The 22114-nt window shown below is 50.6% G+C and overlaps 10 protein-coding genes across 10 annotated transcripts; 5 read left to right on the top strand and 5 right to left on the bottom strand.

Annotated features, from left to right (window-relative positions):
- Nucleotides 1-2016: 2016 nt before the first annotated feature.
- AUEXF2481DRAFT_79281 (uncharacterized protein) lies at nt 2017-3246 on the top strand (the record flags this gene model as incomplete). Its single annotated transcript, XM_013489220.1, has 2 exons — nt 2017-2119; nt 2172-3246. 2 exons carry the CDS (start codon nt 2017-2019, stop codon nt 3104-3106), a joined length of 1038 nt encoding a protein of 345 aa, XP_013344674.1. The 3' UTR covers nt 3107-3246.
- Nucleotides 3247-3820: 574 nt separating this feature from the next.
- AUEXF2481DRAFT_4410 (glycoside hydrolase family 47 protein) lies at nt 3821-5585 on the bottom strand (the record flags this gene model as incomplete). Its single annotated transcript, XM_013488987.1, has 4 exons — nt 3821-3922; nt 3974-4620; nt 4670-5395; nt 5459-5585. The coding sequence occupies 4 exons, from the start codon at nt 5583-5585 to the stop codon at nt 3821-3823; spliced, it is 1602 nt and encodes a 533-aa protein (XP_013344441.1).
- Nucleotides 5586-6553: 968 nt separating this feature from the next.
- Nucleotides 6554-8932, top strand: AUEXF2481DRAFT_39244 (uncharacterized protein). Its single transcript, XM_013489137.1, has 3 exons — nt 6554-7142; nt 7199-7567; nt 7624-8932. Exons 1-3 carry the CDS (start codon nt 6956-6958, stop codon nt 8658-8660), a joined length of 1593 nt encoding a protein of 530 aa, XP_013344591.1. The 5' UTR covers nt 6554-6955; the 3' UTR covers nt 8661-8932.
- A 351-nt stretch (nt 8933-9283) lies between these two features.
- Nucleotides 9284-11134, bottom strand: AUEXF2481DRAFT_665195 (uncharacterized protein). The gene has a single exon (XM_013489297.1). The coding sequence runs from the start codon at nt 10763-10765 to the stop codon at nt 9359-9361; it is 1407 nt and encodes a 468-aa protein (XP_013344751.1). The 5' UTR covers nt 10766-11134; the 3' UTR covers nt 9284-9358.
- On the bottom strand, nt 11135-12854 carry AUEXF2481DRAFT_665263 (uncharacterized protein). Its single transcript, XM_013489296.1, has one exon. It carries the CDS (start codon nt 12451-12453, stop codon nt 11503-11505), a length of 951 nt encoding a protein of 316 aa, XP_013344750.1. The 5' UTR covers nt 12454-12854; the 3' UTR covers nt 11135-11502.
- Nucleotides 12855-13254: 400 nt separating this feature from the next.
- Nucleotides 13255-13867, top strand: AUEXF2481DRAFT_4406 (uncharacterized protein; the record flags this gene model as incomplete). Its single annotated transcript, XM_013488986.1, has 4 exons — nt 13255-13386; nt 13435-13501; nt 13566-13619; nt 13671-13867. The coding sequence occupies 4 exons, from the start codon at nt 13255-13257 to the stop codon at nt 13865-13867; spliced, it is 450 nt and encodes a 149-aa protein (XP_013344440.1).
- A 120-nt stretch (nt 13868-13987) lies between these two features.
- AUEXF2481DRAFT_46804 (uncharacterized protein) lies at nt 13988-15100 on the bottom strand (the record flags this gene model as incomplete). The annotated part of the gene is made up of 1 exon (XM_013489179.1): nt 13988-15100. The coding sequence occupies one exon, from the start codon at nt 15098-15100 to the stop codon at nt 13988-13990; it is 1113 nt and encodes a 370-aa protein (XP_013344633.1).
- Nucleotides 15101-15940: 840 nt separating this feature from the next.
- Nucleotides 15941-17754, bottom strand: AUEXF2481DRAFT_28860 (uncharacterized protein; the record flags this gene model as incomplete). Its single annotated transcript, XM_013489056.1, has 2 exons — nt 15941-16717; nt 16768-17754. 2 exons carry the CDS (start codon nt 17752-17754, stop codon nt 15941-15943), a joined length of 1764 nt encoding a protein of 587 aa, XP_013344510.1.
- Nucleotides 17755-18593: 839 nt separating this feature from the next.
- On the top strand, nt 18594-19832 carry AUEXF2481DRAFT_4403 (uncharacterized protein; the record flags this gene model as incomplete). The annotated part of the gene is made up of 4 exons (XM_013488985.1): nt 18594-19109; nt 19223-19401; nt 19458-19714; nt 19765-19832. 4 exons carry the CDS (start codon nt 18594-18596, stop codon nt 19830-19832), a joined length of 1020 nt encoding a protein of 339 aa, XP_013344439.1.
- A 342-nt stretch (nt 19833-20174) lies between these two features.
- On the top strand, nt 20175-21261 carry AUEXF2481DRAFT_4402 (uncharacterized protein; the record flags this gene model as incomplete). The annotated part of the gene is made up of 2 exons (XM_013488984.1): nt 20175-21190; nt 21249-21261. 2 exons carry the CDS (start codon nt 20175-20177, stop codon nt 21259-21261), a joined length of 1029 nt encoding a protein of 342 aa, XP_013344438.1.
- Nucleotides 21262-22114: the final 853 nt, after the last annotated feature.

Here is a 22114-nt window from a genome sequence, read left to right as displayed (position 1 = left end):
GTAGTCCATCAGCGGACGTCTTGTTGTGGTAAGCTCTCACGAGACCCATGCTGCTTCGAGTCCTTCTGTCAAACGATGTGGTCTTGATGGTGAGTTGTTTGATGTTTTGTCCATCGAAGCTCATTGTACTGCAATAGTTGCTGCCGTGATAGCCGAGACACCAAAGCCATGATGAAGCCGCGTAGAATGGTTAGCAAAGACGGCAGTAGCGCAAGACGGCATAGATCGTCCGCCAGAATAAGAACGCGTCGAGAGACCTCAATGCGGAAGATTGCTTGCTGAGGGTTGACGAAGAACAAAGCCAGCACAAGCAACGAAAGAGTCATGGTGTGAAACGCGTCCGCTGGCTGGACCGCGAATTTACCCGTCAACCAAAATCGCGCTTTCTACGGTTGGAAGTTGCGACTTCTCGCACATTCCCTCGTTGTTCGCTCACTAGCACCTTCCTTGGGCTGATATGCCGCGAGACGATATGTTGCCTGAGAGTGTTCCCGGTCAACATTCGGCTCCCCTGCCTCAACTCCGCCTTGCGACGAGTATGCTGTAATTGCGGATGCAGCGAAGAAAGACTTTTTCTTGGATATCTGGCCGGACGTCTTTCCTTAACGAACCCTCCCGCTCACCGATGCTTGTAGGGTAAAACGAATTGTCCGTTCTGTGCCATGTTACTCGGCCACGTTTTTGGACACTCGAGATCGGAAGTTTTGCAAACACGATCTGACACTGCTTCAAGTAACCTTATACTCTGCTAGCAGGAAACGACCGTGTACCGATCCTTGACTACCGCCGAAGAAGTCCTTCGTCCACCTGAAAACACAGTCGGTCACAATTCGAAGGCAATGACTTGATCTGGGTGATGCAAGTGAAATCATGACCGTCTACTTGTAGCCTGGTTATCGTTTTGAACGACATTCATGATCCCACCATACCCACTATACGCAGTACTCTAACCTGACCTCCTCAAGGACTCGGAATAGATGATTATACCCCGCCGTCGCACAAAAGTCTTCGTGAGGACTGCAGCCCGCCTTGGCACTATGATTGGAAGGTCAACTCCTCGACGACCACATTACAAAACTGCAGAAAATCAAGATTTGCCATGCGAAGACATCGGAATAGACTCGTCAATACGAGCACTCAGACTCTCAACAGTTTTGAATGCAACGAGAACTTTTGCATGACTTTGCTGCCGGTACGGACATGGATGGCTTCGGACTTCTTAGCCTACCGGATCGTTTGAAAGCGCGAGGCGTAGATGACAGTCAGCTCTAGCATCGCTCATGTATAAGATCCTCACGCCTTTCTGTTTTGGTTTACTAATGTGTATCACACTGACCTTCATGGCTGCGTTTCAGCATGAGAGCTCGTATGCTCGAGTCTGGCTTACACCTCGGGCCATCACATCACTTACCGCAATACTGAACGACAGCACGGCAGATCTCTGGACATTGAGACGCGCGTCTGAGATCTGGACGAGCATACTGCCATCCGCCAGACGGCGTCTAGTGGTCTCGCGATTGTGTTGGTCTGACAAAGTCTCATTGGTAGGATCCTCAGAACACCATTGGACCTGCGTTCTTTCGTGGCCCGGGTGTTGATGAAGGCTCGATACATATGCTTCGCGCTCCGTAAGACCACAATCACAAGCGCTAGGCGAACTTCCGTACTTCAAAGCTCTGGCCAACAGGAAAGTCGTGCTTGGATGTGAGCATGGTGACAGCATTATCGGAAGCATTCACAGGGCATCTGGTACACCCGAGATGGGGAGAAACGACATTATGAGTTGAGGAGCACGAGTTCGCACGATGTGCTCAACGAGAACACAGCCGGCCCTACATGCACGCACGACAGGCGATTACCTATTTGCTTGCGACCAGAGAAACATAAATAGCTGATGACTTTCTCAACTCTACCTCATCTTCATAAACTCAAAGACAAAGCATTAAGAGTTCAAGTCTTCTGATCTATCCATTCCCTGCTTCTTACGTCACGATCAAGCAATTTGAGACTATCAAAATGTTCTTCACGAAGTCTTCCCTCCTCTTCGTTGTCTTGGCTTGGACTCTCAACTCTGCGGCTGGTATGCCTGCTGAGAAGAGAAGTACCTCTAACGGATACAGTAAGCAGACGTATGTTCTACATGTATATGACTGAATGCTCACAACTTAAAGACGGTGACCTGGCGGATAACTTCAATTCTTTCTTCCAGAACTTCGGTGGCTACTCCTCCGACGGAAACTATAAAGGTGATCTTGCCAAGGATCTCTCCAAGTTCGCAAGTGGCTTTGGAGGTAAGTTGTCCGACCAGGATGCTCAGTACTGGGCCGAAACCTTGACCAACAAGAAGAACAACGGTGGCTTCGGCGGCTGGTGGGGCGGCAATGGCGGATCTGGATCTGGCCATGGCGGAAACAACAACTGGGGATCTGGACAAGGAGGTTACGGTAACGGCTGGAACAACAACGGCAAAGGTGGCAAGTCTGGAAGAAGCCTGGCTGCACGAGGCTCGCAAGGCAATTCAGGTGGTGACTCGAAGAATGACCAAGCCTGGGGATCTGGCGACTCAAAGGATGACCAAGGTTGGGGATCTGACAAGCATTCCAACGACAAGAACGGTGGATCCAAGGGCAACTCTGGCAAAGGCTCTGGACATGATAGTAGTTCTGAAAAAGAAGATTCTGGAAATCATGGACAATCTGGCGACAAGGGTTCTTCTGACAACTCGAAGGATCAGGTTTGGAGCAACGATCAAGGCTCCGACTCTGGGAAGGGCGGCTCCAGCTATTCTGGAGACCAAAAGGGTTCCTTTGGTGATGACTGGAACTCTGATAAGGGCTCTTCAGGTGGTGGCTGGGGAGTTAAGAACAAGGGCAGAGAAAATGGAAAGGGAGGCAAAAACTCCTCTGGCAGTCACGAAGGCTCTGACAAGGCCTCCGGCGACAACAAGGGACATTCGGGGGATAACAAGGGACACTCGGGCAACAACAAGGGATCTGGCGACAGCAAGGGCTCCGGTGGTAACAAGGGTTCTGGCAGCAACAAGGGCTCCGGCGACAACAAGGGCTCTGGCGGCAACAAGGGGTCCAGCGGTAACAAGGGTGATTGATGGTGATTCCATTCGTGAGCAGTGGTCGCCCTGTCTATGCCACTGATGAATGACACGATGTGGAAACACCTGGTGCTAGACTCACACACTCTTTTGACCTAGGAAATTAGTGCTATGCAGACTGAATAACGATATTGACTATGCTTTTATTGCAAATTCTTCAAAATGATTGAACTTTACATTTGTTTTGGTTAAGCATACACTTCGCAGCTGTTGATGCGGGAAAGTGTCGTCAGCCACTGCAAAACAAGTTTACTGGTCAGTCATTTATCAGGCCTAAGATTAAACACTGCGAGCGGCCTACAAAAGGACAAAACGTACAGCAGCAGGGATTCCCACGTGGTCACCCACCGTAGTACTAATCTGCCGTTCAACTGCTTATGTATGGCAGAGCGGACGGGATGCCCAGTTTTCAGCTGACTATGGCCGTACGTGACTGACATGCAAGTTCATATCAATATATATCACATCTTTATGTCCATGTTGAGTGTGGCAGCCTCGTGAACTGGTAATCGCAGTCGCGGCTCCGATACCATGCTCCGTGGCACGAAACGACAGATGCGAATGGTCCTGACAAGCAATCACGTCGTGATTTGACGAGGAGAACGTTGGACGAATACAATTGCACACAATTCGCGGGAATTTTGGCCATCAGCTGTCAGGGTATACACAGCTTCAATGGCTTGGTTTCGTGACTGTCATTCTATCCTATGTCTATTGTGGTGGACCCGCAATACGTAATGGATGCGCTTCTGTGTTGAAAACCCACGTATTCTTAGTTCCAGCGCGGCTGTCTTGCACGTGGAACTGAGCCGTCTGGGGTCCAGTCGGCATCTCAATAATGGCAGCTAATGTTTACAAACTCACCTCCAGGTGTATGAGATAGATGTACTTCATCACCTCTGCAAAGACAAAGCTCTCCTGTACGTTGCTCTTGCCGCCACCATCTTCAGCGTGTACGTTCTCGAGTGAGCTGAAGCCGGTCTCTGTTCTGCAGTAGAGATTGATAGCCTCGAATGCAGCCCAAGACCAATCTCTATACTTCGGATCCTTCGTAGCCCGGTAGGCGTGATACCAAGTCTCCAGGACCTCAGACCGTAGTCGGAACCTCCCATCAGAGATATGAATGGATTTCTTAGGGTCGCAAGGATTCTCATCGCTCGTTTCACAAGCAGTGGTCCAGGTCACGAACTCACCTCCCAGACCGGTCTTTGTTGACTCGTATATAGCACCTGTCGCATCCGCGATCGAAAGACCATAGTCAACGAGTGTCTGATTGTCGGTGACCATTCCTCCAAGGATGAAGCTACCACCAGCGAACCAGGATAATGACTCCATCGAATTCTGCAGGTTTAATCCATCCCACGATGGTAAAAAGGTCCATTCCGGATGCCCATAAGGATGTGATCCAATGAAGCGAATCGTCGAGTCTGCTGCGACTAACCATCGCTCCACATAGAAACAGTAGAGGTCACTGTTGTAGAGGTATGCCTTGAGTAGATACTCGTAGAATGCTATGCATTGTTAGCCAGCGTTATTAAGACGTTTACTCGTTGATCATACAATCTGCAAGAGCACCCCAGCTACCTTGTGAACCCAAAATTTGTCCAGACTCCACGCTGATGAAAGAACCCAGGAGCCCAGGGTACGGTTCACCAGACGCTGGCTGTGGTCGTAGCAAATATTCTTCTGCTCTCCGAGCCAGTTTGGCGTAAGTCTGGTTTCCAGTAATGTCAGACAATCTTGCAAACTCAAGAATCATGGTGCCGACGCCTGCTAAAGTGTTTTGAACACCTTGGTCCGTCTCACATAGCGCAGGGTCTACCCAATCACGGGGTACGCCACTTCGTGGATCGAATGCACAGCTCAAAATATCCCCTAGTCGGACCATTTGAGCGTATAATGCACTGCGAAGACTCGGACCTGTGGCCATGTAAGAGAATGGACCATTCAGTAAGTCCCAAGCAGAGATCATGGCAGCAAAATGTCGAATAGTGACTTCAAACACTTGGATCCGACGACCTCCTTTCACCTTATTAAGATCCAGAGCAGCGATGAATTCCAAAATCTGGATGACGACATTTTCTTTTTCAAATATGATTGCGGTTGGTAGGGAGTCGATAGCTGTAGCACCCCAGCCACCGAAGTCGTCCTCGCAGGTATTGGTCACGGGGTGCAGAGTATCATGCCCGAAGCAGTGTTTAGAATATCCGTCCCACGCATGTTGAAATGCGGCCACGATGGCATCTGTCCGAGCTATCTGGAGTGGTGAGAGACGCACGGGATATTCTGCTGTAGGTCAGCACACCCACATTTGATCCACTACGAACGTCAAAGGCCTCAAAAGCATACCAGATAAGATTAATCGTGAAGGAGCGAACTGAAGAATGCTCAGCAAGGTAAGAATTGAGAAAGTACAAAAAACGAGCGTGACTTTGAATGCCATGCGCCCTGGACCAAGTCTTCCAAATTTCGCCATGACTTGTGATTTGGTGTGCAAGATGCGAAGTATTAGTAGCAGCGTCCACTTCATCTGAATTCGTGCCTCCATAGTTTGTTGCCTCATTCTTGCAGGCCTAGCTATCTTGGCCGCACTAAATTGATAGAGGTTTCACAGGGTCCAACCATTTCTGTGGCACGGAGTGCCTCTGATTGATTAATTGTGTCGCTTTGTGCTTGCGCGCGCTTAATTTGATTGAGTGCCATTCTACGCTGTCGTCGCTCATCCCGAAAATGAAAAGCTGCAGTGTACGACGGTGAATTTAGAAAAGGTTACTTTCTATTATAATCAGAGTGCTGGAATGCCTTTGGGAAACTCTGGAGGTCTCGACTTCGATGGGTGTGCGCCTTCCTCATAGAGAGTAGGAAGCTCGCCACGCTTACCTGTATGCTTTCAACTTTGCGAAGGAACGTCCGTAGAAAAGAGCCATGATCATGAAGCCAAAGGCTGCCTGACACAGAGACTGCCATCAACACAGGCGTCGACGGTTCTGTTGATGAATCGGCCGAACGGAGTGGATTCGAGGGACTTTAAGAAATGCGATGGAATCAGCCAGTAATCAGAACCTCTGACCTTTCATTTTCCTTGTGTGTATGTCGTGTCGAAGTAGAAGCCAAGCATCTGATGCCTCTGTACGTGCATTGGTTTACGCTCGGGATATCCATGGCAAGGAGACACATCTCAGAATGTCAGTCGATATACACGAGTTTACCGTAGAGCTTTACTGAGTGATGAGGTTGAATTAGGCATCTCAACGATCGAATGCGCTGGTATGTAGAATCATTGGCCCGACGACGATGTGAAAGTCTTGCTTCCGGGCAAAACACACCATTCCTGATCCGTCAGTCAAGATTGCGGGGTCGACTTTGCGTAGACACTTCGAGCAATACTCGTACAGAAGCGACGGCTCTTCGCCCAAATTATTATAGTCTGTGAAACCTGATCAGAAGTGGTTGACGAGAGTGCCAGATTGATTCGTGTCAGAACGATATGCTAGCTACGCCGTACGATGCTGTCCCTCGTCGCTATTTACCTAAGAGACACGTGTGACCCCTCAAGCACACCAACGCCCTAAAAGCTCGCGATATGCAGATCGACAACATCACATGCCAAGACGCATCATCTGCATCCAATCAAGCAAGTGCAAGCCTCGACAAGCTACAGCAACGTCTTATTACTGGAGTAGAAACCTTTGAGCGTCGTTTTGCGAGAAGGAAAGAACGGCGTGTAGCACGGCAAGCAGGCCATCGCCCCTCACTCCCAAAGTTCTGCATGTTGTTCCTGCCTGGTTTCATGCCCGTTTCCACGTGGCTTACGATACTGCCGAGTTGTTTTGCAATCCGTGTAAAATGGACGAGGATGCCGAATTCATGGGCCCTGGAGACGCTCTGTTATCTCGCTCAACTTCAAACATCACAGAGCTAGCTATTCATCGCGAATCCAACATGACGCGGTTGGGTACTTTTCGAGCCTACTGGCTTGGCTGTGTTGTATGTATGGGCGGCTTTCTGTTTGGTTACGATTCGGGAATCATCGGTATGAACTGCTCATGAAGCTCCTCTCTGTTTTTTGCTGAAGTCGCCGTCACGCAGGTGGAGTCCTCACCCTTGCATCATTCGAAAATGACTTTGACTATACAAAGAAAGAAGCGACGCGAAATAGCTCACTGGCTGTCGGTCTCCAGCAACTGGGTGCTTTCCTCGCATGCTTTGCCATCTGGCCGGTCACTCATCGATTCGGTCGTAAATGGGCGTTAGTCTTATGCTCGACTATCTTCATCATCGGAGCTATTATCCAGACGATCAACACGCACTCCTTCAGCGCTTTCTTGGCTGCTCGATTCATCGCTGGTATAGGTCTAGGAGGAAGCAGTGTTGTAGTTCCTATGTTCTCGAGTGAGATGGCTCCCAAGCAATTACGTGGACAGATTGGTAGCTTCTACCAGCTCTTCTACACGCTTGGTGAGCAAACGTTTGTTCTTGTAACCGAACCGCCGTCCCTGACATGGTATTCGCAGGTATCTTCACCAGCTACTGGATCGACTACGGTGTCGGCGAGAACATCTCGACTAGCGAAGCCAAACAATGGCAGATTCCTATTGGTATACAAATCCTGCCTGCCGCTCTACTTGGTCTTGGAATATTCACCCTGAAAGAATCAGTCCGCTGGTTGACTCTCAAGGGCCGTCACAAGGAAGCATGGGAGTCTCTGCAGTGGATCAGAGCCGACAGCGGACCGGATGCCGAACTAGAGATGGACGAAATTCGCCTCGGCATTGAAACGGAATTGCGCGAGAAAGAAGGCTTCCAGCTGAAGGAACTCTACACCCAGCCCGACAATCTGAAGCGTACCGTTACTGCTGCTGTAGTTTTCATCGCCCAGCAATCCACCGGAGCGACTGCCTTTGCAACCTACGGTCCACAGTACTTCAAGCTTTTGGTCGGGAGCAAAGGCAACAATGATCTCTTACTCACAGCCATCTTCGGCGCTATCAAAGTAGCCGCCTGTCTGACTTTCGTCCTCTTCGTCGCCGAGCGAGTCAACCGCAAGATCGTCCTCACTCTCGGAGCACTCTTTATGGCCGCCTGTCAGATTTCTACTGCTGCCGTCGTGAGGTCCAAGCCACCATCTGGAGATGCCACAGTCACGAGCTCTGGTATCGCCACAGTAGCGCTGATCTACCTCTTTGTCATTGCTTACAACTTTTCCTGGGGCCCACTACCTTGGCCATATATTTCAGAAACATTCCCCACTCGCATCAGAGAGCCAGGCATTGGTATAGCCGTATCCTCCCAATGGCTCTGGAACTTTGTCTACTCTGTCAGCACACCTTACATGATCAAGAATATGGGCTGGGGCACATTTCTATTCTGGGGTATTGCTGACCTTGTTATTGCTGGCGGAGCATGGTTCTTCTTGGATGAAACCAGAGGTCGTAGTCTAGAAGACATTACGCGCACTACAGACAGAGTCAAGAGCTTTGGCGAGGACTCTCGTGATGAAGGAGATGAGACCAGTAACACTGGTAAAGGACCTAATGTTGAGATCCGATAGTTCCTCGCGACTGTTTATTGATAACTTATGAATACGCGATATTCTGATTCCGCTTCACCACGCGCCAAAGTCTGTTCTCCATGGACACAAAACTATAGTGCAGTGTCTTGAATCTCAAAGTTCTCTCTCATATACGCATCCGCAACTTGCAATTATGCCTTTCGTGTCAATGGGTTGAGTGTCAGAAGACACTATCAGTGCCTTTACGGGCCCAGATCAGGTCCATGACCAAAGTCTCTTCTTCTGCGCATCTCCTCACAGCTCTCGTTTTCTCAAATCACCGTGATGTGTATCACGAAGATTTAGCAAACTTGAGTGTTTGTGTGCGTCGGAGACACAAGTGTTGGAGGTACCTCAACGGCGACCTGCTACCCTTATTCTATCGGCAGTGTAATGATCAAGATGATGCGAAGGCGTCCTTAAGCAGTGCTGGCTTGATCACCTTCTCGGGGCCAGTTTCTGTAGACGTCGGTGTCCTACGGAGAATGTGCTTCGACGGTCATAGTCTCCGACTCAAGCGACTATTGCAAGGCGATTTGCGTGAGTGATAGGATGGATCCATTTTCACTTGATGCAATGACATGTGATTCGGCGGTCCTGGCCATGATTTGGATAAGGAAGGAAGTATGAAGTATTGCTTTAGATACTGAGTCCTCTGGCCATCAAGGTGTTCATTCTCAATATTTACTGCGAAGATATCAACGACGCGAGGAGCGGTGAGAATCTCTGTCTCTATCCCTTCGGCTCGAAGACTTTTCATCATCATAGTGATCTCTTCGACCAGACGACTTTTCAAAGTCTCTATCCCGGTCTCTGCGATCATAATCGCGGTCTCTCGAGCGATCCCTTCGACTCGAAGACTTTTCATAATCGCGATCCCGCTCTTTCCTGCTATCACGATCCTTTGATCTGTCCCTTCTGTATTCGCGATCTCTGTCCTTGCGGTCGTGATCTTTTGATTTGTCGTGACGGTCATAATCGCGATCTTTACGATCGGAACCCCTTTCTCTGTCGCGTCTTCTCCTTCTTCTCTCTTCGTCATCTGAGTACTCGTCTTTTCGTCGTCGATCCTTGTTTTCATCCTCCCTTCTATCTCGCTTCTTCTCCCTGATTTCCAAGTCATTGACGATAAATCGCTGATTCTCAGCTTCTTCCTTGTCTCGTCGTAGTTTTTCTTTCAATTCGTCTTCTGTCAAAGTCTCGCCCGTCTTTTTGTTCTTCATGGAGACGGGGATGAACATTGTAGGTTCTTTTCTGCCTCTGCTGGAGGTCTTGCCCCAAGCGCCTAGTTCTTCGGCTTGTGCTGCTGCATTGGGATCGGCGCCGATACCGAGGAGGGCTGGTCGCTTTGCGGGTGGGAGGGCTTTCTTGCCGTTTTTTGTGGGTGCTGAAGGAGTGGTGGAGGGGCCTTTCCAACCCATTCCTCGGAGCATCGCGGCGCCGTATTCCTCAACAGGGACGGCTGCATAGTCGGACAGTGATGGCGCTGGTGGAGCAGAGTGGAAGGTGTCGTTGAAGGCATCTTCTTCTGTAACGGCAGAAGCGGGGATTGTGAGAGTAGATGTGGGCGCAGCGCCTGTCAAAGCATCGATAGCAAGTTGGTCTGCCGTCTTCTGCTCTACCTTGTCTTCCTGCTGTCCTTGCTCTTCTTGCTGAGGCTCGTCATCTGCAGACACAGCAGCCGCTGGCGCAAAGACATTCAAACCATATTTGACAGCATCCGTCTCTTTGACCACTTTGTCCGCACCTTCAGCATTCTGGTCACCCTCTCTCCGCGCATCCAGTTGTTCAGTAGTGATGCCGTATTTCTGCGCCCGTTGTCTTTTGGATGCTTCTCTCCAGTCTCGATTCGCAAGTGCTGAGATGACCAATGGTTTCTTTTCCTCCTTTTTCGGTGCTTTGACGTCTACTGCGCCTCCAGCTGCCAAGTTGAAGTGTGTGATGGTCTGTCGTTTTGCGTGGGAGCCATCTTCGTCGTCACTGGCGTCGTCGAGAAGCGCGGCGTGATCGCGTTTCGTGCCGTTAGATCTTCTTGGTGGTGGTGGAGAGCGTCTTTGTGATGATTTAGACGAAGAGACTCCGAGAGAAAAGGAGAGCGAAGCCATACTGTCGCGCGACGTCTGTGGTAGTTGAGGGCAAAGTAATGTTTGAGGGATTGGAAGTTTTGTCCAAGCGGCGTTGACGTCAAGGCAACAGTGACTTTGACCGTCTTTCTTGGCTCGTTCGGGAACCCTGGATTCAACTCTCGCTCGACCGACTGCCACACTCTGGCATATACCACATCACGTCTGACTCAATGCAATGCACAGTCGTCTGCTCGAGAGCGATGATGTGCATCGCAAATCTCAATAGACCTGGACGATCTTGAATCAAGGCCCACACATATGACTACGCTCTCAACGCCAGGCTCTTACAACAGGATCACCGCAACGATGCAGAGTCAATTACCAGTTTGTGGAATTGTCTGTTGAGATCATGAGAGCTGGCTCATCTCAGTGGACCTCCGTACCTTCTCGATGCTCAAAATCACTTTAGGTTGCCTTGCTGCAGCCAATCCTCCACGATCCAGTGGTTGAGAGCTTGGGAGATGGGAAGATAATTATCATTTCCAAGATTGAAAAGACGGCAAGAAAGCAAAGTTTCCGCCATAAATATCACAAGATGATGCTTAAGAGTACATGTCAAGAGAATGGCCTGCCTGTGCATCATCAGAGGCCCCAATTTCAAAGACCATATCTGGGCTGAACAGCCATTGGTCGCAATGCAAGAAATAAAAGCCCTGTCCAGACTTCCCTTTGGGAGTCAAATGCTACCGGTGCTTCCGTCTGGTACCCGCAACCCTTCAAGTGGCAAGGTCTCTACGCAAGAGGTATTTCTTCTCGTCCGCAAGCACGACGACCACAGGAGCCTCTCTGAGACGTTTCATGTTGACACCATGGGTCATCATAGCGAGTGTGATGTGGGCGTCACTGTAGACACGCTCGATGCCATCGATGTTGGCCATACTGATAGCCAGAGCATCCTTCTTCAGGCCACCCAGCTCGCCGAAGATTGCTGCCTCCAGGTCACGGACAGCGGTGTCGTGCTCTAGCTTCATGGTAGCGTCGCGCTGTTCGGCCTGATCAATCAGATGGTGCAGACCGCTGCTGACGGGGAAATCATTCAAGAATGTGTGAGGAAGAGCAGGGTACATCTTGGACAGCTTGGTGCAGTAGATGCAGATGAGCTCATGGTTGACGGTAAATCCACCCTGCTTGCGCATGCACTGGATCGAGAGCTCAATCTCAGCGTCGACGCCGAAGTGAACGATCAGATTCTTGAAAAGAGGTGTATCGTAACCAAGGGGGCTCAGCCACTCCAAGACTGACGAGTGGATCTTGAACTTCGCTTCCTTGGCCCTGCGGTTGATGACAGTAGGGGCTTCTTCAGTCCATAAGCGGAAAGTGTTGACGCCGAGGAAGATTGGCAGAACAATATTGCGTAAACATCTGTTGACGCGGACGAGGGGAGGAGTTCTGGCGTTGTCGAGCATGATAACGTCGTCAGGATCGGTGACAGCATATGTGTAGATCATGTTCTGGAGCTCGGTAGGAAGATCAAATAGACGAAACACTCCAGTGGGAATAAAATCCTCGTCGAGCTCGGGGGTGTTGGACTTGGTGGTCATCTCCACCGCTGAGAAGATGATATGGTGGCTCTTGATATTCTCGATGACTTGGTTGCGGCCTGCAGTCCGTTTCTTGGCCTGGAGGCGTGTATCGCACATGGTGAGATCTAGAAGATCTGTCAACATTGGTGGCGCATTGATGAGGACATATTAGTGTACATACATGATCAGAAAGTGTTCTCGAGAGAAGATCTCAAGGCCATTGTGAGTTGTGGAAGGAGTGGCAGAAGGTTATGCTTAGGAAGGAAGGAAGTCTCGGTTGAAGAAGCACTCAAGATAGGTGATTAGAAGAGAGGCGTAGGTGTGAGTGACGTTGAGAGAGGTATATACAGATGACGTGGGAGTAGACTGTGTATACCCGCTGACTGCCAATTCACTGCAACGCCACCAGCTCGCAGAGTCGCTGTTAGGGACAAGTTTTCCGCTAACAATCAGTTCCGGCAGCACTCTCAAAAGGAAGTCGCCGAGTTGGCGCCGTGTAACAACGACAATCGTGTGTAGCAGATGCCTCGAGATAGGAAACGGATAATGGTTGAGTAGGATAAATTGAACTATTCTGTCGAGCAGCAAGCGCGAGGGCCACCATGCGGAGCAATAAGTTGGAGACGATTCGAGAGAAGCAAATGGCAACGAGTGGCCAGCTGGTCAAGGAACAGTGACGAAATTAAAGAAGACCTTTTGAAGCAATGTTAAACATTACCAGTAGAGGCGACGAACGGAGGAAGGGGATACGGCGCGCGCGGTTGAGGAGAGATTTCCGGGTTGCAGAAGTGACGAGGAGGAAGAGGTGTTGTACTGTTCACTCAGGAACCCGATCTATAAATCGCGACTCGAGCTCAGCGTCCGGCCTTTCCTCTTTTTCCCTTCCGTCACCCAACGATAACTCCATCCAAGATCGTCCAACACTCTCCATCAACCATAATCATCATGTCCGACAACGATTCCACCACAAAGAGCGAGTCGCCAGCCAAGGCCGAGAAGAAGATCGTCACCTTCACCGAAAAGGAAGAGATGGTCCTGAAGGTCGCCTGGCGCTGCCTCAAGTCGGGACCCCCTGAGGTAGAAGAACTACGCACCACGTCGTACGCGGAGCGCTGACAAGTCTAGATCGACATGGATAAGCTCACCAAGGCTGCCGGCTTCAACACCCTGAAGACCGCCACCAACACTTGGGGTCCGTTGTCGACTTCATCTTGTTCATGCGCGGACGGATTATGCTAATTGAGGAGTTCGTTCAGGTGTCATCAAGAAGAAGTTGTTCACCGATGTTGACAACAACACAACCGCACCCGGTAAGTCCGAATATCACGCGATCTCATCGCAAGTCTGACCGAGAACAACAGGATCCCCATCGACTCCCAAAGAACCCAAGACTGTCAAGGCCAAGAAGGGCACCCCTACCCCCAAGAAGCGTAACAAGAAGGCAGCCGACGAAGATGATGACGAAGACGATGACGAGGGCAGATCTGTTCTCGCAAAGAGAAAGAAGCCCTCTCCCGTCAAGAAGATGGTCAAGAGCGAGGACTCTGACGACGAGTAACGAGTCTGTACAAGCTCGAACCGGGAGTTTAGACAAGATCAAGGATTTGAGGATGGCCAGAAGGAAGAACTGGTGGTTAGCAGAGGCTGCAAACCCCTCCGCATATCATGAGAACGAGATTTAATCCCTCCAATTGATCAACGGCTCGTCGGTTCTGAACCTTTGTGTGCAGCTGCTGTCTTTGATGTCGGTCGTCTGACCCATGCGATAAGCGAGCAGACCAGCGTGAGCAATCATGATGCCGTTGTCGATGCAGAAGCGCTCGTCGGTGGCAAAGACACTTCCTCCACGCTCGCTCGCCATCATGCCCATCATGTCTTGTAGTCTTATGTTGCAGCCGACACCACCGACGATGAGAACCTGGCTTGCGCCCACATGAGCCATGGCACGCTCTGTGATTTCGACCAGCATAGCAAAGACAGTCTCTTGCAAGCTGAAGCACAAGTCTTCACGCGTGATGTCCTTCCCGGTCTCTTCATCCTTCCAAGGCTCGGTCTTGCCATTCTGACCAGCCTCCAGCTTCTTTGCCAATTCTTCAATACGGGCGAGAATGCCCGAGAAACTGACGTCCATGCCTTTGACGGCATATGGAAGCTCGACCAGGACGTCGCCCTTCTTTGCCATTTGTTCAATGTTGTAACCGGGAGCGGGATCGTTGCTGATAGCCAAGACGCGTGCAAACCTGTCCAGACAGTTGCCGACAGCGATATCCAAGGCCTCACCAAAGATGCGGTATCGTTGGGCACTGTATGCGATGATTTGAGTGTTTCCACCGGAGACATAAAGGACGACGGGGTTCTGGGCACCGGTGATGGCACGACCCATCTCGATATGGCCGACACAATGGTTTACACCGACAAGGGGCTTGTCCCAGAGCAGGGAGAGCATACGAGCAGCAACGGCAACGGCACCAAGAGGGGCGCCCATGCCAGGACCCTTGGTGAAGCAGATACAATCAATGTCGTCAACCTCGACGCGAGCCTGCTTCATAGCCTGCTTGACCAAACGAACGACCCAGCGACGATGGTGAGCAGCCGTGTCCTTTGGCAAGAAGCCAGAGCCGGGAGGCGAGACATAGGTATGGCGCAGGTTGGAGAGGATCTGAACCGGAGGGCTGTCGTGTTTTGCGGGAGCTGGGGATCCTTGCGGACTGTCGGCCTGAGAGGAGGGATGCAGGATGACACCGACGCCGAGCTTGTTGGCCGAGCCTTCTAGGCCTATTGAGATGGGCATGTTTGCTGTGGTATGGGACGGAAAGAAGACGGTCGGTGTTAAGGCACGGACTTGGCTTCAGAGGGAAGGGACTTTGACGGGCGGAAGCGCCAGCCGAACTGCGGAAAGTGTCAGCGCTTCAGACTGGCCTTGGCCGGACATGTTCACATACAAACCTACCAACCTCTGCAACGACTCTCCCAAGTCACTTTTTGCCCAATCGTTACCCCGTCGTCGCTTCGATGCCTTCTGCTGCTCTGCCTCTCCCCTGTTACTCGCTTCCACCGTCTCCGGGTTCTTCTGGCCTGCCTGGTACTACCCGTCCAAACTAGATTGCGGCTTTGGTCACTATCCTGCACCGTCTCGGCCATGACTTCTCCGCCAAACATCCTCGGTCTCATACTGTCAGCAGAAGACACTATGCTCCTCTGCTAGTCACCCATCCTCTCTTGTCTCAGTCGACCTCGCTTTGGACCTGCCGTCCACAGTCGTCCCCTCTTCTTGTGTCACCGCCGCCCCGCTTACCGCCTGAAGCGCTCAACTACCACGACCGAACATCCCACAGCAGCATTCTCGACACTCTGCGCTACAGTCACACATTCCATCATCGTACGCCTTGCATGTCAACCACCTTTACCTTCGCCCTCCAGCGCGCCTCTATCCCTCAGACTCGACCTCACCGCACCATCAGCACCAGCGAAGAAATCACTGCACCGGACTTTGCATTCAACTTCCGATTGAGAGGAAAAATGGTCTTTGAGACCCAGCGATTCTTGACGTTTCTCATCTACTATACAAGAGTCGTCAAGGGAGAAGAAAAAAAGTGGTATCACAAAAAGTTTTCGCCAGAAAAATGCTTCATCAGCTGCCGCCCTCGCTCTGGCCATGACTGGTTCCATGGCCTGCTGTGGATTGCCCGCCTGCCATTGCCACATCGCCGCTCGATGCTGTCCGCCTCAGATGCACCGCATGCTCGGCTGCTGGCTCCGCTAGCCTTCGCGGCGCCAGAATGCTCGCTCGGTAGCTGATGCCCAATGTGTCGTAGCAATCCATGGGATACACGACCGTCTCACCATCACTCTCGTCGTCAGAGTCGCCTATCACTCCTTTGCTCTGCACGAACATGCGCGGCTTGCGTTGTTCAATATACAAGCGTCCGTTACGACCATATCTTCGCCTGTACGCTGGTCTCTCATATCCTGCTTCTGGTGGCGGAGAGTTGAAGCGGAACATGGTCCGAAGTGGTTGTTCTTGTGCAGCGCTGACCGGTGTAGGCAGGTCTGCGTCTTTCATCTCGACATCCTTGACATGATCTTGTGATGTCTCTGATCGCAAGGATGCTGGGGGCGTTGGAAGTTGAATCTCTTCGATGCGTGGAAGATATCCAGACGCTGAAGAAGGCTCGGCCGGTGGAGTAATTGGACCCCAGGTGTTGTCCACCCAGTCCTTGTTCCACTTGCGATGCTGGCCAATCTTTTCTTCGACTGACCGCTGCACCGCCGCCGCCGCTTCTTCCTGAATGTCTGACAGTTGCACAAGATCGTTTTCTGGTGCACGGGCTGCTTCTGGCCTGCCGGGAAGACGCAAAGTCGTGGGTCGTTGTCCATCGGCCTTTGCTGGTCTGGGCTTGGGCGTGGGCTATTCAACATCAGCTCACGAAATACCACAACGGTAAGAAGCTGACTTACCCTCTGGTTAACAAGAAGTTCCTCATCTTCTCCCTTTTCTCCTTTGATCCCTTGTTGCACCTTGACCCTCTTCAACTCACTGCGCTGTTCGAACACCTTGCGTTCTGTCTCTATCCTGTCCTTGACCAACCGCTCGCGCTGATTGACAGTTATTAGAAGCTGCCTGGCATCTTCAAGTTCTCTTCTCAACTTCTTGAGCTTTTCGGTCACTTGTGCATCTCTACCTCTGGTCTTGCGAGCCTGACGTACTTCGCGACGTCTGAAACAGACATATGCGTCGTTGTCGTCAGTATCGGCACCGGTCTCGAACTTGAGATTCGACAGCAACGAGCGGTTGCCGTTCTGTACTCTCCTCGAACGCCAATGCTCGTAGACCTCTTTCGCCCATTTGCGAGCTTCTACAGAAAGATTTGTCTCGTCCTCTGGATCGTCAAAGTAGCCTTCGGCTTCCTCAAGTGTCAAGATGGGAGCGTTGGAAATGTTGGCGAAGGGATGATTCTTTTCTGACTTGAGTTCAAAAAAACTCATCGACTCCTCGAAGATGTCTTCAGAGAGTTTGTCTTGATCTTTCTTCGAAGTGTTGAAGTTCAGCAGAAAGACATCGTCCTCTTCGTCAATGTTGTACTGATGCCCAATACAGTCCTCGACCGTCGAACTGAAGCGAATGTAGGTAGCAGGTTCGGCAAACTGTCGCGGATACAATTGATCATAAGGAATACCACTGGATTTCGTCTCTGGAGTAGGAATAAAGACTTGGTTGACTTTCGCACCTAGCGACGCAGCGGCAGAGGCAGAGATGACCGCCTGGAGATGGTGTTCCGTCTCCTCTGCCTTTTCTACACCAGTCTCAACATGAGGTATGTGGCGTTGAGGGTCTTCATCGATGGCAAAGGTCTCTATCTCATTCTCCTTGACAACCTGAAGCGGATGCTTGGTCGAGAGTTTCCTCTGCCTGAAGCGTGCACCGGAGGCACGAGTGCTCTGCATACTCTCATGCAAAGTTGTGGTGGATGTGAAATTATGCAGGCAAAAAGGCTTGGCGCTGGATTAATGAAAAGCTGTCCTTGACGGAAAAATTTGCGTGTCGCGAAAGTGGAGGGACAGCGAGAGAGAAAAGAGGAAAAGTTCGCAAATGCCGTCAACGCAACGCAAATAATTAGTCAAAAGGACTTCAGTATTAAAATTGAGGCGCGACTTTGATGAACTTGTCGATTTTGTGATTTTTGGAGATGGCGTGAAAGCTGTGTCGATGATTGATGATTTCTGCGTCGTGCAGCGCGTGTCGCTTTGGCGTGGTTGACCTTCGAGAGGGTGAGGGGATTCTTCGTCGGGCGTTGTGGCATCTGTTTCCGCCCTTTGATCAAGCCCAGCCTAAAGCACTCTACTTGCCGCGGAACGCGCTTGCGCCGGGTCCGAACAGGCAGGAGCCACTTCACAATTTCTCCATTCAGCAGTGACATTCACAATGGACTAGTGGAACACGGGTAGAAATAGTCGACACAGCGGATGCGATCGCGATCTCTCAGTGACAGGTAGAGTCGCCCTTTCTCACACATGCCCTCTTCAGAATAGCAGAAGGTACCCGACCTGGTGTTGACTGCAGTATGAACAGCTCTACGCGATTCACTATCCTGACCTTGTTCTGCATTTATAGAAAGAGCCAGACTGCAGCTTCCCAGCATTGATTACTAGATCCATCACTAGCTTCGGACAATTGGCAAGTACAGAGGGCTTCCCCACCGTCGACTACGTGCATCAACGCGCTCGCTGCATCAACCTTGACATGGTTCATAAACACCTTTGAAGACTATCAACGACGTCTCAGGATGACTGTCCAAGACTCTATCGAACTCACACATGTTCCCTCGACGACAAAGTCTGCCGAATCATTACTGGTCTTCTTCATCACTGGCAACCCAGGCTTAATCGAGTACTACCGCACGTTCCTGACATTGTGCTTTGACAGCCTTCGCAACCGCTATTCAGATTATCGCATCAAAGTCGCAGGCACGAGTCTCCGTGGGTTTGAAGTTCAAGATAATGGCCATCGCTACAGAAACAATGACAATGAAATTGGACCGTACGATCTAGAGCAGCAGATCAAGCACATAGGCCAAATGCTTGAAAGAGCCATTGAAAGCCATGCAGATCCATCGTCATCTCCAAAGGTAGTGTTAATTGGTCACTCTGTGGGATCATACATTCTGCTTGAAGTCTTGCGACGACGGAAGCAAAGCCCAAATACGCAGCAGATCAGTAACAATGCTAAGATCATCGGTGGCATCTGTTTGTTTCCTACTGTCACCCACATTGCTAAGAGCCCTAGTGGAAGGAAGTTTAGCGTACGTCTTCTTCCCTGCTGTTTTCATACAAATTTAAAAAGAGGTTATCTGTCTCAGTATCCGCTCATACAACCCTCTCATGCCCGTCGCATCCATTGACTTGTGTCTCCCAGTTACTATTTGCTATGCCTTACTTCTATCTCATCGCTGGAGTGGTTGTACGCTTACTGTTCTCTTGGATCCCTTTCGCCGCGCTTCAAACCCTTGTCGGGCTCGTCACTGGCTTCCCAGCTCCAGCTGCAGAACCTACAACTGCATTCATCAAGAGTCCAAATGGCGTCAGACAGGCACTGTAAGTCAGAAGTCAATCGTCCATACTGAGTTTGAGTGTTCATTGTATTGCAATAGATACCTTGCTGGTCACGAGATGCTCACCATCACGACTGATATCTGGGATGACGAGCTCTGGGGCATCTCAGAAGCACAAAACTCGAGCAGCGACACGACGAAGCTGTGCTTTTACTTCGGCACCGATGACCACTGGGTTGCCGACGAGGCCCGAGACGAGCTTATCGCTGCTAGAGCCGCATCGAGTGAGGCAGGAGACCAAGACAAGCCCACCATGGAGATAGACACGCATGGCATTCCTCACGGTTTCTGTATAAGTAAGTCATATTGTGGTTACCTAATGAGGAGGATTCTGACCATAAGTCAGAGCATAACGATCTGATTGCAGAGAGGGTGGACAAGTACATTGAGGAATTGATGCAAACTCTCGTATGATTCGATTACCCAATCTCCGACCTTTTTGAAACACATAGTGATAACCCTCCGCTATGGATCACATGCTACCGAAAGTCACACTGGAGGCAGGGCTGACCGTACCAGTGAACGCTGAGGCAGGGCGTCTCGAGCTTGGCTGGGAGGAAGGTCCCAGCGAAAAGCTGCGGTAATTGACTCAATCGACTCGAACTCGTGGCAGGCTACCACTTTTGAGCGACAGGGCTTAAGCAAAGAGTGTCCGCTCTCTTCTGCGTTTGTGTTTTTGCGATGCACAACCTCCAGATACACAGGTTTTACTGCTCTCACCTTGGCTTGTCATCTCCAAGCCAGCACTCAATCAATATGGTCTCTCCTTTCCGTCGCTCGTCGTTCATACCTACTAGTGCTGACCGTGGAGCGCAAAAGTCGAATGTCATCAGCTCGCCAATACAGGCGCCGCGCGACCACAGAAGACCTGTTCACGTGGCTTCAAGTAAGGACAATGTTGGAAGCGAATTTGGGAAGTCGTTCTTTGTCAGGTGTCCTCGGTCTTCATCCTGCGGATCACTCACGCCAATACTTGAGGAAGATACAACAGCCATCCTGGCACCGCCAGCAGTGGATACTGATATGACTAACTTCCTCGAGACTGGCAGTTCACAGTCCTCAGGTGCCAGTAATGATATGCCAATGGTGCTCGATAATGACTCTTCTTCAGTAGCCAGCTCTACCACTCTTCTCGCTAGTAGTGTGGGGCGATCTCCGGAGGATCTCAGAGACGACGATGACAGTCTGAGTGGCGATCATGAAGAGCTGTGCGATCGCGGCCAAGAAGTACTGGATGATTTCGAACAGATGAGCGAGATCATAGCCCTTGTCGGCGTTGACCTAGAAGCCATGGAAAACCGCATGCACACGTTATCCTCGTACAGTGATTACGAAGCTCGACTCTCTCTGTTTGAACGCCTACGCAACCGAGTCAGCAGAATGGACACCAGGCTCAGAGACGTGGAGACTGGAGTTGCAGCCTTGAACAAACGTGCTGCAGAGCTTGGTGTCACGGTCGAAACATTTAAAACGGGAGCCGACAGGATGGCGACTTTAGACCTTCGTCTTCGCACGTCGAAGTCGCGCTTCCTCGAGGGGCAGCGTACTTACGGACAGCGCACTGACAAAGATCATGGCATCGTCCCCACGCAAACTCGCATCAGCACAACCGGTCCGATTCCACCGTCAATCGAAACACCAGATCTCCGTTTCCCTGGGAGTTGGAGACCCATGTACATGTTAACTGACACCCCACCTGTGTATCCGACTCTGGACGCGCTCAACACAGGCTACAACAGTCCCTCGCAGATATTGCTGCGTCAACTACAAGGGTATCATCCACACGCGACCGGTCCAATACCTCACCATCATGGTTGCAACTGTCCTCAGCGCCTTCGTCTAGAAGTTATGTCTAGATACGGAGTGGCGCGTGGTGTCGCGCCTGACAGCAGGTCGCCAGATACTGTTTGGAGATGGCGGCTACAAGGTGGAAGTAGGATATGATAAATCAGTATGTATACAGGATGATCTGCTGGTTGCATCTCGAAAACTGATCGCTTGGGTTAGGCAACATGTTTCGAAATTCACCCACGTGAACACAACAAAAACCCTCAATTGATGTTTGCCCGCACTCCGTGGTTCCTTCTACTAAGCGCACATGGAATCTGTCAAGATCTACCACGTCGACTTTGCTTCTACGAACTTTGTCCTACTAGCCGGTCTGCGCCTATAGCATCCTCCAAGCAATTATGTTTCCTCTTCTCCAAGTCTGGTCTGCCAATCAGAAATTTTTCCCCCCAACATCTGTTCAAGAATTAAACCCTATCTACCTCAATGTCCCTTGCAAAGTCACGGCTTTTGCCTCGAAACATGGTCCAGAGAAACAAAATGTTCTCGTCTGCGTCCCTTTGCGCGAGACTAAACAGAAACGAATGCTCGCTGCTTCAAGCTATAAATATTGCGCTTCTCTCGTGCTCCTCTTCTTTTCCTACCTTTCGCGTCACTGGAGAAAAGAAATTCTGACCATTCCAATTTTAAGAACCACAACTGCAAGTCTTAATGTCTCAATTCAACAGACACACTACGTACCATAAACTACTTCGCTGTTAGTCAAGCAGAAAAAGCGCCACTCTAATGGTTCTTTGACTCGACAATTCTGTAAAAGAAAGTCGTCTCTCAGCTTATCAGGTACTGTCTTGCCAAAACATCAACCACGCACCATCTCTTCGACTCGAATATCCGTAAAGGGAAGTCGA

Source organism: Aureobasidium subglaciale, assembly GCF_000721755.1.
Source record: "Aureobasidium subglaciale EXF-2481 unplaced genomic scaffold scaffold_8, whole genome shotgun sequence".
Classification (NCBI taxonomy): domain Eukaryota; kingdom Fungi; phylum Ascomycota; class Dothideomycetes; order Dothideales; family Saccotheciaceae; genus Aureobasidium; species Aureobasidium subglaciale.
Note: the sequence above shows the minus strand (reverse complement) of the source record. Positions and strands in the feature narration are given on the sequence as shown.

Bases quoted from the DNA above. Each gene is read 5' to 3' on its own strand.
- AUEXF2481DRAFT_39244 (XM_013489137.1), top strand. From the start codon at position 6,956: ATGGACGAGGATGCCGAATTCATGGGCCCTGGAGACGCTCTGTTATCT. The intron at 7,143-7,198 runs GTATGAACTGCT...GCCGTCACGCAG, and splicing joins TTACGATTCGGGAATCATCG to GTGGAGTCCTCACCCTTGCA. The intron at 7,568-7,623 runs GTGAGCAAACGT...TGGTATTCGCAG, and splicing joins CCAGCTCTTCTACACGCTTG to GTATCTTCACCAGCTACTGG.
- AUEXF2481DRAFT_665263 (XM_013489296.1), bottom strand. From the start codon at position 12,453: ATGTTGACAGATCTTCTAGATCTCACCATGTGCGATACACGCCTCCAG.
- AUEXF2481DRAFT_665195 (XM_013489297.1), bottom strand. From the start codon at position 10,765: ATGGCTTCGCTCTCCTTTTCTCTCGGAGTCTCTTCGTCTAAATCATCA.